At 46.6% G+C, this 12,751-nt stretch overlaps 1 protein-coding gene across 1 annotated transcript; it reads left to right on the forward strand.

The window, feature by feature from the left end:
* The first annotated feature begins 484 nt into the window (after positions 1-484).
* Positions 485-9,327, forward strand: ECHS1 (enoyl-CoA hydratase, short chain 1). Its single transcript, XM_072129455.1, has 8 exons — positions 485-641; positions 1,370-1,567; positions 4,007-4,134; positions 5,263-5,362; positions 6,287-6,391; positions 6,597-6,716; positions 8,366-8,433; positions 8,525-9,327. The coding sequence occupies exons 1-8, from the start codon at positions 557-559 to the stop codon at positions 8,588-8,590; spliced, it is 870 nt and encodes a 289-aa protein (XP_071985556.1). The 5' UTR covers positions 485-556; the 3' UTR covers positions 8,591-9,327.
* The last annotated feature ends 3,424 nt before the right edge of the window (positions 9,328-12,751 follow it).

Here is a 12,751-nt window from a genome sequence, read left to right on the forward strand (position 1 = left end):
TGTAAGTCGGAACTGTATATTTTATTATTATAACCCCAGTCAAGAAATTTTTTTGGTCCCTGTGACAATTGGATTTCAAAAATGTTGGGTTGTCATAAGAACCAGGAGTAACAATAAATCTCCATTACAGACGCCTGTGATAACTGTTACAGCTGATTATTGTAGCCTAGGACTAAAGTACAGGAAATTACCAATATCCAGAGGTCCGTCTGTAACTAGGGGTCGTCTGTAAGTCGGGTGTTCTTAAGTAGGGGACCGCCTGCACTTTCTTACTTACACCTAAAGATGAAGCTCATATAATGGTAAGGGTATTTTATTAGCTATTCCTGATGTACATTTTTATATATTTGTGTTTCTTTTTTTGTTGTACATTAGACACTTTCAAATGTGTATAATATCATCTTTTCTCCACTCTAAACAAAGAATATACACGCGGTCCCGACCTAAGAACAAAATAAGATAGTGACAGCGCAAGGGGGCAACAGTGCGCACGCGCCGGGGGGCTCGCCCTTTAAATGGCACGAGCGGCGGTCCCGCGCATGCGCCGGTACTGAAGATGGCCGCGCTGTGTAGAGGAGTCCTTCGGGTGGCGGTGCACGGGTGTCGCTATGGTCCCGGGATGTTCAGGGAGTTTAGTTCTGGTAGGTGAGGGCGGGAGGTCTCGGGGTTCACCGGCGCCGTAAACTTAACCTGGAAGACAAAGCCCTGAAGGACAAAACTATAAAGGTCACGTGTCTCCTGGAGGTGACAGCCCGGGGGTGCACCGTGTGGCCCCACAGCTCCGGCCCGGACAGGGGCTATACAGGAGCCAGGCAGGGGCTATACAGGGGCCAGGCAGGGGCTATACAGGGGCCAGGCAGGGGCTATACAGGGGCCAGGCAGGGGCTATACAGGGGCCAGGCAGGGGCTATACAGGGGCCAGGCAGGGGCTATACAGGGGCCAGGCAGGGGCTATACAGGGGCCAGGCAGGGGCTATACAGGGGCCAGGCAGGGGCTATACAGGGGCCAGGCAGGGGCTATACAGGAGCCAGGCAGGGGCTATACAGGAGCCAGGCAGGGGCTATACAGGAGCCAGGCGGGTGCTGCTATACAGGTGCTATACGGGAGCCAGGCCGGCACTGGAGTTGCTTGTCACAAAATGGTGTTATACAGAGACATGCACCTAGTAATGCAGGGTTTGCACGGCTCAGTGTAACAGTACGCTAGAGTTTGCAGCAATTACATAGGATCAATAGTATGAAGAATAGGGATCGGGTCGTACTTGTTTGACAGGGAAATCCCCCTTTGATTTAGGGTTTTAATAGCCGGATACCTCGTATAATGCAGACAATCCCTGAATGTTCTCGCCATGTTTCTCTCTTCTCGCAGGACCCTCCTATCAGTACATTCTGGTAGAACGCAGAGGACAAAGCCAAAATGTTGGTTTTATACAACTGAACCGACCCAAAGCGCTGAACGCGTTATGTGACGGACTGATGACGGAAATCAATCAAGCCCTGGACTCTTTTGAACTAGATCCACAGATTGGAGCAATTGTGATCACCGGGGGTGAGAAGGCTTTCGCAGGTTAGTTTTTCCAATCAGTTTGTAGTAGTGACTGTATAACTATTATCCACTCGTGATATATAGAAGTATTATTGCTCGCAGCGAGATAAGATAATCCGTTATTACTCCAACATTACAGCAGCAGAGAGAAGGCGCGTCTTAGGTTTCATTCTCGTCACTTTTTGTGGATACGTATTAGTACGTCACATGGTTGTTTATGGGAGTATCAAGGTGTCACAGATGAGCCCTCTCCAGATAACCTGGGAGTTTGCTGCACATTAAAGCAAACACCCACAATTGGATCCGGCCCCTTTAGATACACAGCTTTGTACACCGCAGTATGAAAACGTTATTGAGGTTAAAGTAAGGCAAAATAAAAAATGTTTCACCTACACCAACACTGTACCACAGTCCATCCCCGGGGACTGGAGACCTGAGACTTTAGAAGAACAACCCCTCCACCTGCCTCAGTGGTTTCCTGTCCTTGGAGAGACCTGAGCACTATCGTGGTGTAGGGTGGTTTTTGGCCCCATCAGATTGGGGGTGTCTTACCAGACCTGGAGGTCTGCGGTTTCTCGGGACTCCCTCTGTATTCCATTGCAATTATGGGTCTGGAGACTGGAAGTTTGGCGACACCTGATCTCGGACGCAGGGATTTTGCAGTTGGAACTTTGCAGCAGGAGCTGGATTGCATCTCAGGAGCTCGGTTTAAAGACTCCAGTGGACGAGGTACTGTCACCAGCAATCTCCAGGCCCCTGCTTCCTCAGCACCGGGAGTGAAAATACTGAGGGCAGTGGGACCACCTGGAACCTCCAAAACATGTGTATTGGAAGGGGAGGGTGTCCCTACAAAAGGTACCCGGAAGACCCACCATAGTGTAGAATCTGTGGATGCAAATTACCCTCTAATTAGAAAGAATTAATTTCAGGCAGTTTGGGAAAGCTGGTATCAGAGGTCTGCTACGTCTATGGAGACTTTCCCAGAAATTATTAGAAACGAAGTTCAATCTCTCAGGCCGGGACCGTCTGGGGCCCTCTACATCCATTCCTATGGCGTTCCAGAAAGAAAACACTAATAGTCTTTTTAAATTTGTCCGTGCTACTGTGAATATTGAAGTGAAGGCCCCTAAAACCCTTCCTGGGCTCGGAGGATAAGTTTAGAAGTTTTCCTGTTCACAAATATGTTTCCTTAATGGAGAAAGTGTGGAAGCGACTGGATAATTATTAATTCCTAAAGCGGTGAAACGGACGAACCCCTTTAGTGTGGAAGATTCCACATCATGGAACTATCAATTTTAGGAGCCGAGCCCCATTTCAAAGATCTCTCGAAGGGCCCTGCTTCCTTTTGAGGACTCTAGATAAAGGAACTCCAGTGTTTTTTAGGAGATCCTGGAACCCCTGCACTGGGGCATGTAACCCTGATGTTCGGCTCTCCTACTGTCTGGGGCAGTTGCAGATGGATATGCAAAACAGACTTTGTAGAGAAGGGTCTTTGGAAGCAATTGACAATCTATAAACTGGTGCGGCTTTTTTGGCTGAGGCTTCAATTGATGCTCTCCAAATGTATGTCAGGTTGGGCTCCCGGATGCAGCCAATGTGGCTTTATGCTTGAAGAGTTGATCAAAAAATAGATTACTGTTTGGCCCAATTTTGGATGAAAAGGCAGCAGATAGAAGAAACAGATTCCCCTCTTTACTACCCGAATTCTTTTGCTCCAAAGGAGGGGTAGAGAGGATTGATATTTCCGTGGTGATCGCTGCAGGAAGTCCAGGGTTTTCTGTTTGGCCGGGACCCCGATGAGTCCAGAAAGCCCAGAGGTCCGGGGGGAGGGGGAGGCTGTAGCAGTTTTTCCGGGAGTGGTAAAAATGCAGATCAGTTCTAGACACTTTAGAGGAGAACTTAGGCTTCCTCCCTTTAGAATCAAGGTCACCTTGGTAAACTTTATCAAGAACACAAATGCCATCAGAGGTTTCTATTCTTCTGGAAAAAGAGTCCTACAGTTTGTTGCCAGAGAAGAAGTGGCTTGGGTGTTTACCCCCCCCCCCCCCCTATTTCTGTCGCATGGAAGCAACGCAGCTGCGCCAAAATCTGATTGCTTGCGACACAATCCCCTCCAAAATCCCTGTCCCAGCGGCGTGATCCGCGAAAACGTCGGAAAACCTGAAGGAAATGCGGCCACGGGACCCCTAGTAAATAAGCCCCATAATGTTTAAAAAGTGAATAAGCACAACACCCATAGAAATATGGTAACGCCACATCCATAACAACTCTTATATCAGACCCACCAAAATGAATGATATAATTTTTTTTTTTAACAAAAAAGTTACGGCTTTTGGAATGAGGGGAGTAAAAATTAGAAACGCAAAAATGAAAAAGTCCTGTAAGAGCAGAATGACAAAAAATTAAAAAAGAAAGGAATAATTTTAAAGACTTTTTTTTTTTTTTTTTTTTTTCTTGCAGCTGGTGCTGATATCAAAGAGATGCAAAACCGAACCTTTCAGGAGTGTTACGGGGGCAGCTTCCTGTCCCACTGGAATCGGGTGTCTACCGTTAAGAAGCCGGTGATTGCAGCTGTTAATGGCTTTGCAGTAAGTAATTACATATTCTAAAGCTGTTGATCTTTGCACTTTTTAAAGTACAGACGGTCCCCTACTTAAGGACACCCGACTTAAAGACGACCCCTAGTTGCAGACGGACCCCTCTGCCCCCTGTGACCTCTGGTGACCTCTCTGGATGTTACTATAGTCCCAGACTGCAATGATCAGCTGTAATGAAGTCTGTAATGAAGATTTATGGATAATCCTTGGTCCCATTACAGCAAAAAATTTTGAAACTCCAATTGTCACTGGGACAAAAAAAAATTGTCTGGATCTACAATTATTAACTATGCAGTTCCGACTTGCATACAAATACAACTTAAGTACAGACCTTGAGGAACCTATCTTGTACATAACCCGGGGACTGCCTCTGGTGACCTCTCTGGATGTTACTGCAATGATCAGCCGTAAGGTGTATTGTATTGTAAATAAGACGGGTTGTCACTCTGCATTGCAAAAAAAACCCCAAATACTCGGATTGTTATAAACTCCAGCCCGTCCTCCATTCAGTAATCGGTGTCACAGTAAATAGAGGATTGAGATAAAGAAATGTACACGAAAAAGAACAAGAGCCTCTGTTCTGCTCTCGGTTATCACTTAGAGCCACTGGGCGATGGTAACACAAAGCTTTACGACCACTACTTGGCCTTCGACCCATCGTTCTGGCCACTGATTCCACTAAATATTACATCAATGGGAAATAAAGGAGTAGGGTATAGAAGGGTGAACGAGGGACGACCAGTGAGCGCTCATAGAGCAGTAGTGTTGTCACCTGTGGGGGTCATTTCAAGGATTGGAAGGAGGTCACCGGATCCGGTTGTGCTAAGTTTGGCACAACTCTATTGAGGGTTTGTTGGAGAAGGTGTCGATGCCTCCAGGTGCTGCCTATGGACTGGGTCGTCAAGACGCGGTTGCCACACCGGCCTGGAAGCGAATCCGGTAGATCGGGAAGGGCATTTGTCATGGTTGGCGCACACAGGTCATTCACATAGACAGAAATATATTGTGAAAGGATTTTTATTACTCTACTTTGTGTCTCTTACGTGACGACCCCATTACAGGTGAGCGTGGTGCACTATTGAGTATTGATGGACGGTTTTGTTTTCTGTGTGCATAAAGCTCGGTGGAGGATGTGAACTTGCCATGATGTGTGACATTATCTACGCCGGAGAGAAGGCGCAGTTTGGGCAGCCAGAAATCTTGCTTGGAACCATTCCAGGTACGTTTTATGTATCGTGATGATTGTGGGGTTTCATAAACTTCATATTGTGAAGCATTTATAAAAACTTTCCATAAAAAGAATGGATTTGGGTAGTGTAGCAAATACCATACGGCGTGCTGAAATATACCCCGGCTAGAAGAGATGTGTATACAGTATTAAAGAGGGCGTAATAAAAAAATTATTTCACCCATTTCTAGCCACAATTCCACAACATTGTATCTTGTGCGATATAACGAGTCGTGCACCTGTGTGACATCACATGACCATGCACAGGTTTCTTTCTACTGGAAGTAAACACTGACGCTATCTATAGTACGACAGCAAGCAGAGATCTAGAAAACTGAGGAATTGATACAGAAAGTATATGAGAAAATTGTACAACTTTTCTTTACATCGATTAGTTGCTGGAAGTGGACGACCCCCTTTAACGTATAAACGGGCTACGCCCTGACTCGCCCGGTTGTGATATATATGTGTATCATCCCAGCCTTCCTATTGGTAGCGAATTACAAAGCATTTCCATTGCTGTATAATTCTGTGAAATGTTAGGTACAGGATATATAAAACATTTATAGAAAAGTTGCTTAGTAATTCTCTGCTAGTAGAAAAGTGAAGATGAAAAATGCGGACGCTAATCCTCTTTAGGCTACATTCACACTGCCGTATGGGGGATGTATATACGGCCGAGGTCCGCCATACACGGCAATGGGCGCACGGCGCTGTACAGGACCGGTACGGGTACAGCACACGTAGCGTGGAGAAAGACCGGACAGGTCTTATCTGTCTCCGGAATACAGCGCCATACATTACTATGGAGAGGGGCGGGGGTGTGCGGCGCTGTCCCCTCCTTCTCTCCCCGGCACCGGTGTATAAATCGTGTGCATGAAGCCTCAGTGTGAGATTCCTCTTTGTCTCTTCCAGGGGCTGGAGGTACGCAGAGGCTCACTAGAGCTGTGGGAAAGTCCATGGCCATGGAAATGGTCCTTACCGGTGACCGCATCAGCGCCCAAGAGGCCAAGGCCGCAGGTAAGATGTGGATAATGGGTGTAGGTCATCCAGATCTAGTGATTAGGCTATGGACACCTAGAAAAATCAGTCAATGTACATTTTTAGTAACCCCGACCACAAAGCTGTTTTTATGTGTCTTGGATAAGCCCTTTGAGTAGTCTTTAAAGATTTAAAATGACAGTAGGTTATGGAGGCGCTAGATTCGAGGCTTCCTTCTTTTCAGGACTCGTGAGCAAAGTCTACCCCGTGGACAAGGTTGTGGATGAAGCCGTTACGTGTGGAGAGAAAATAGCCAAAAACTCCAAACTCATTGTATCTATGGCGAAAGAAGCTGTAAATGGAGGTGAGGAGATTCTGTTTAATCAAACTATCCGCACCTTAGGGTGTGGTCTCGCGTAGTTTTTTCGATTACGTTTAGAAATGGGGGCGTGCCAAAGCCCAATCACACGTATGTTTCTATGGAAACGCAAGCAATCGGTAACAGCACCCGGTGTCTTACATTTAAACAATACAAGATGTCGTGTACGAGTCCAAAATGTCCCAGTAATTTCCTACAATAAGTCTCCCTGCAACCCAGAACGATGCTTACATTTATGTGCCTTGATCCATGTATTGGGGGAGATTAATCTTTGGTTTTGCTGGACTTTATTTTGCAGATAAAAGTTGCAGAAGAGTCTCATAGGTGTTTGCGACTTTTCATTTGCTCAAAAGTCGCACAGGACTATTCCCGCTACTTCGCTATAGTGCGACGCCAGATTCATGACTTAGTTGCAAGCCGCTGCTTGTGTGCTGGGACTTTGGGATTTTTGGGATTTTTCTTTCAAAAAGGCCGAAATACAAGAAGACACACACAGAGCATAAGAACGCTGAAGGGCTAAAGCCACTTTAATGAATGTGATGGGCAGCGGAGATCCAAAGACTGACCTAGAACTGTCCCACTGAGCCGCCTAATGATAAATGACCCCCACTGTAATTATGGGCAGTTGATTACTTTGCTGCCACCAGAGTTAGTTACTGCAGATGTATCACAGCTGTGCCATCAGCTTCAGGGGACTTTGTGGATGCACAAGGGGGATCGTCAGCAGTGTCCAAGGAGCGTGTTATAGGGGGGGGGGGCTATATCCTCCGAGCCCGCTTGTGATGCCCCACTCGTAGCTCTTGTAGTTAACCTTCGTGAGGTTTAGGCACAAAGGAGGCCGCATCATGGTGTCCTGGGGAATCTGCCACTAGAGCTATCTGGGTGAGTCGTTGCCAGATGGTAATTTCCTTTTCATAGATTTTATCATTAAAGGTAATGAATTACTTGTATAAAGCCAGAACCCTGGAGGCCAGATATGGCCGATCCACAGGATGGAGGATAAAGAAGTCTTTAAGGGAAATACGCCACTAATATGAAGTAAAATGAAACCCCTACGTGCCTATAACTCCTCAATCTCTGCGCTCGTCTAAATGAAGGCTGACAGCGTGGGATTACTGTTAAAAAAAACTTATAAGTAGTTAGAAAGAAGTTATAAAAAGCGGGGGAGAGGAAGGAGATGTCACGGCAGCGTCAGACTTTTTACAAAAATGTTTTGGTTAATGGAGATCCCGTCATTTTACCATTAACAACGACTTGTGTGAGATTGAGGATTAGAGGGTTGTAGATAATTGTGTAATTTAATTTAATATAAGATTGGAGGTCTATTTCCTTTAAAGACTTCTGGCACATCCGCAGGGTGGACAATAAATATCCGGCCTCCAGGGCTCCGACTGTTAGAATCCCTAGATATTTGGACAATGAGAGACCACAAGATTCTTGGGATCGGCCGACCCTGAGGCCCAATCACTGCAGGGACTCGTGTGGTTCGTGGTTATTTGTCGTGTCGTCTTTCCTGTTATGTTTATGTCTATGACTGTTACAGTTGCTCTCCGGTTCTAAGTTCTGTAGGTGATTAACCTTTAAAATCCCTTTAACAAATTGGAGTTATGAAAAATGTTTCTCTCTCTCCGTAGCCTTTGAATTATCCTTGTCAGAAGGCAACAGACTGGAGAAGCGACTCTTCCACTCCACGTTTGCTACTGTAAGTTTTGAAAACTTTGATACATTTGAACAATGGTGGGACCGTCCGGAGGGCGCCGCCATTTATCCCGTCTGTTATTTACTTTTAATAGGATGACCGTAAAGAAGGAATGACGGCTTTTGTGGAGAAGAGAAAGGCAAACTTTGTGGACCAATAGGAGCTGAGCGTTGGGACGATTGTGCACCAGTAAATTATCCTAATCCTTCAGCTGATTCCATACTCTGCCTTAATGATTTCTGAAAGATTGGGTGAGATGTATTCATGCGTCAGCGTTTTAGACCAGTGCAGAGTAGAACCAGACAGATTGATTCCGGCTTCTGATGCTGGATGATTGGTAATAATCTGTTATGGCGCCATCATATTCCGTAGCACTTTAGAACTTTAGCACTTAAGAGTAAAAGTAGTCAAATGGTTACAATAGGAGCGCTGCCGAGAGCTTACAGTCTATTATTAATCTGGTCCAGTATAAGACGGGTGACTAGTACTGGGCACCTCCTCATAGTTGGTCTTGTTTGCTGCATCACAATATTTGAAATTTCTGGCACACAAGACGTTTTCTGTCTGGTCACGCCCCCCTAGGTACAAAGGAAACGCCCATTTTTTTTTTTTTTTTTTTTTTGGAGAAGCGTGAAAACCACCTAAAAATGGGTCCAAAACCTCCATTGGCGCTCAGCAGTTCAGGTGTAAATTACTGCAGTGTTCCGGCGCAGACAGATTGATGCATCTCCCCCCAATGTGATTCGTCTTATTCAGAGCAGAGGTTTATTCTCCATGACTTATTCGGATGACAAATATAACAGGATAAGTACCTGCAGTATGGGAGTGTCACACACTATAAAATACATGAGAGTTGAATATAAGATTATTTTGAAATAAATATTTTTCTCAAAAGAATTTTTGCCTTTCTGTGGATCCAGAATGACAGAGATGGAGACCTATGGAGTAAAGCTCAAGCAATCCTTAAAGGGGTGTTCCAGGAATCGGCATAATTCATATACAAATGAGTCAGTAAAATAGAAGCGAATATGTAATTAGTTGTTATTTAGAATGTTGCTCCCGTTGTGACATAGACTGTGATGGAGAATTATAATGCTCCCGGCCCTTTATCAGTCCGTTATTTTCCTCCGCGCAGAGAAGTCACAGGACAGAAGATGCCGCTGGTCACATGTCCACATCACATGTCCTGCAGCTGCCTGGGCAGGTCATGTGATCACCACTCTGTTTGGCTGTAGTCGGTTGGTTGCAGGGCATCCAGTATGGCCGGTGTGTGGTGATGGCAGTTACACATCATTACTATGGTAACAGAGCAGGACAGTCTGTTACATCATCACTGGGGACAGAGCATAAGAGGGGGAGGAGTTACTGACAACTAAGGGATCATGGGACTTGTAGTTTCCAGTGGTGGCCATCTTGTTGATAACTCCGCCTACTTTAGAGAGGCCTTAAAATCTAATTATTTAAGCTCCATTTTATGACTAATGACATTGAGTTTTATTTATTTATAACATCGCAGCCGCTCTCTGTGACTCAGGGAACATCATAGACTCAGTTTTGAACCAATTTTCCGCCTGCCAGTTGGTTGCTGTTTTGCCCCAGGTCATTAATATGAGCTCTGAGCTGTGATTGGTTACTAAAGGCAATGAGTATAAGACGCTTATGTGTGAGGTAAGATGGATAGAGAGAGAGGTAGATTTATGAGAAATGTCTGAGATAAAACTGCTCCAGTTGCCCATGGAAACCAGAAATCAGCTGTAATGTTATAAACAACTGTGGGAAAATGAACTTCAGCCCATGGCAACCAGATCTGCTCCCAGACACTTCTGTTAAATTCCCCCATAGACTGTCAGAGACAGACATACACAGAAAGAGACAGTGACTCTCTGACCGTCTGCCTCTGTGTCTAAGACTGTCAATGATACACACACCGAGACTGTCAGTCTGTGGCTCTCTCCTTCTGATAGTCTGACAGAGACGCACACAAGGACTGTCAGAGAGAGAGAGATCCATATAAATATTTTTTGTTAACCCATTCCATTTTGTTATAGTTAAGAGCAGTTTTTCACTATCCCAGGCAGCGCTGGGGGCTACAGGTTGTGTACATGCTGGGATGTGGAGCAGGAGCTGTAGGTGTGCACTTGTCTGTGACGCTGGAGTTCTGCGCATGTGCAGCAGCTTTGTTTTCTAAGTTGAGCGTGTGCAGCGTTGTGGCTATGATGCTGGAGCTACTACGCATGCGCGGGACTCCGGCTTCACACATGAGTGTGCGCAGCTACAGCGAGCTGATCGCTAAAGAGAAGGTGATGTGTGGAAGAGAATAAAGGGAAACTGTAAAATAGGAGACGAGGATAGAAAGAACCGGAAGAGCAGAAGAAGGAAAGGATCTTACCCACCGAAGAGCAGAAGAGAGAATTAAAGGGATCATATCCTCTGAAGAGAAACAAAATAAACTTAAGACATGAACAAAAATTCCAGAATATCTCTGAGCATAAAAGCCTCGCACACGATTCTCACTGGAACGTGGAGATAACGCTCCCAGCAGGAGGGATCAATGTCCTAAGAGCGGAAATGAGTAAAACATATTACAGGAAGCGGTTACCATCAATCATTCCTCCATAGTCCTGGCCATAAGTCCTGAGAATGACACAAATCTCCTCCTGTCACATGATGTGTCCCTCTGGTCTGTCAGATGTTTATCACATACAGAGATACAAGTGCAATCATATTATGGGGAGCAGAAGCTTTTATTGTCAGGTGGGAGGAGTTACTGCAGCCAGTCAGTATCTGCAGGACCTCTCCTTCTCCTTCAGGACCTCTGTAATTCTCCCTGGCAGCTCTCACTCACCTCCTGCACCAGATCCTGACTGATCGCCGTCCATTCCTGCACTATCACTGCTGCATTCTGTCACAATGTGTTGGGTTTTGTTTGTCCCCCGTCTCCTGATGATTGACCACAAGTTCTCAATGGGATAAGATCTGGGGAGTCTCTGGGCCATGGACCCAGAATCTCTGTGTTCTGTTCCCGGAGCCATGGACCCAGAATCTCTGTGTTCTGTCCCCGGGCCATGGACCCAGAATCTCTGTGTTCTGTCCCCGGGCCATGGACCCAGAATCTCTGTGTTCTGTTCCCGGGCCATGGACCCAGAATCTCTGTGTTCTGTTCCCGGGCCATGGACCCAGAATCTCTGTGTTCTGTTCCCGGAGCCATTTAGTTCTCCCCTTTATGGCGGGTGCTCCATCATGCTGGAGGAGGCTCTGCTCATCACCATCTGCTCCTGGAGGGTTGGGTGAAGCGGCTCCTGGAGGACATTCTGGTCCCATTCTTTATTCATGGAGGTGTTTTTAGGCGATTCCCTTGGCTGAGAAGCCGCCCCCCCCCACATGAATGGCTGCAGGAGACTTTACAGGTGCAGGAGACAGGACTGGGGCATCGCTCACCTTGTCTTCTCCCAACAATCGGAAAGGGGATTCATCAGAGACAATGACCCCCCCCAGTCCTCAGCGTCCACTCCCTGCACCTCCTGCAGAATATCCGTCTGTCCCTGATGGTCCCTGGAGAGAAGCGGCTTCTGTGCTGCCCTCCTGGACACCAGGCCTTGCTCCAGGAGTCTCCGCAGTGTCACAGTGCGTGCAGATGCCTCACACCTGCTGCTGCCATTCCTGAGCTCTGCGATGCTGGGAGCCCCATCCCCAAGTTGAGACACTTGTAAGAGACGCTCCTGGCGCTTGCTGGTCCTTCTTGGGCCCCTGGAGCCTTTTTGGTAACAATGGAGCCTCTCTCCTTGGATTCCTTGATGATGCGATAGATTGGTGACTGAGGTGCAATCTTTCTCGCTGCGATACTCTTCCCTGTTAGGACAGTTTTGTGCAGTGCAATGATGACTGCACGTGTTTCTTTAAAGATAACCATGGTTAACAGAAGAGAAACAATGATCTCCAGCCCTGTCCCCATCAGCCCCTGCACCTGTGTTACTGGAGACATCACTGACACCATGTTACCTGCTCCTATTATACTGCCCAGTGGTGATTGTTACTTACACATGACACATTGTCCCCCAGCCCTGTCCCCATCAGCCCCTGCACCTGTGTTACTGGAGACATCACTGACACCATGTTACCTGCTCCTATTATACTGCCCAGTGGTGATTGTTACTTACACATGACACATTGTCCCCCAGCCCTGTCCCCATCAGCCCCCGCACCTGTGTTACTGGGGACATCACTGACACCATGTTACCTGCTCCTATTATACTGCCCAGTGGTGATTGTTACTTACACATGACACATTGTCCCCCAGCCCTGTCCCCATCAGCCCCCGCAC

The sequence above is a fragment of the Engystomops pustulosus genome, chromosome 11 (assembly GCF_040894005.1).
Source record: "Engystomops pustulosus chromosome 11, aEngPut4.maternal, whole genome shotgun sequence".
Classification (NCBI taxonomy): domain Eukaryota; kingdom Metazoa; phylum Chordata; class Amphibia; order Anura; family Leptodactylidae; genus Engystomops; species Engystomops pustulosus.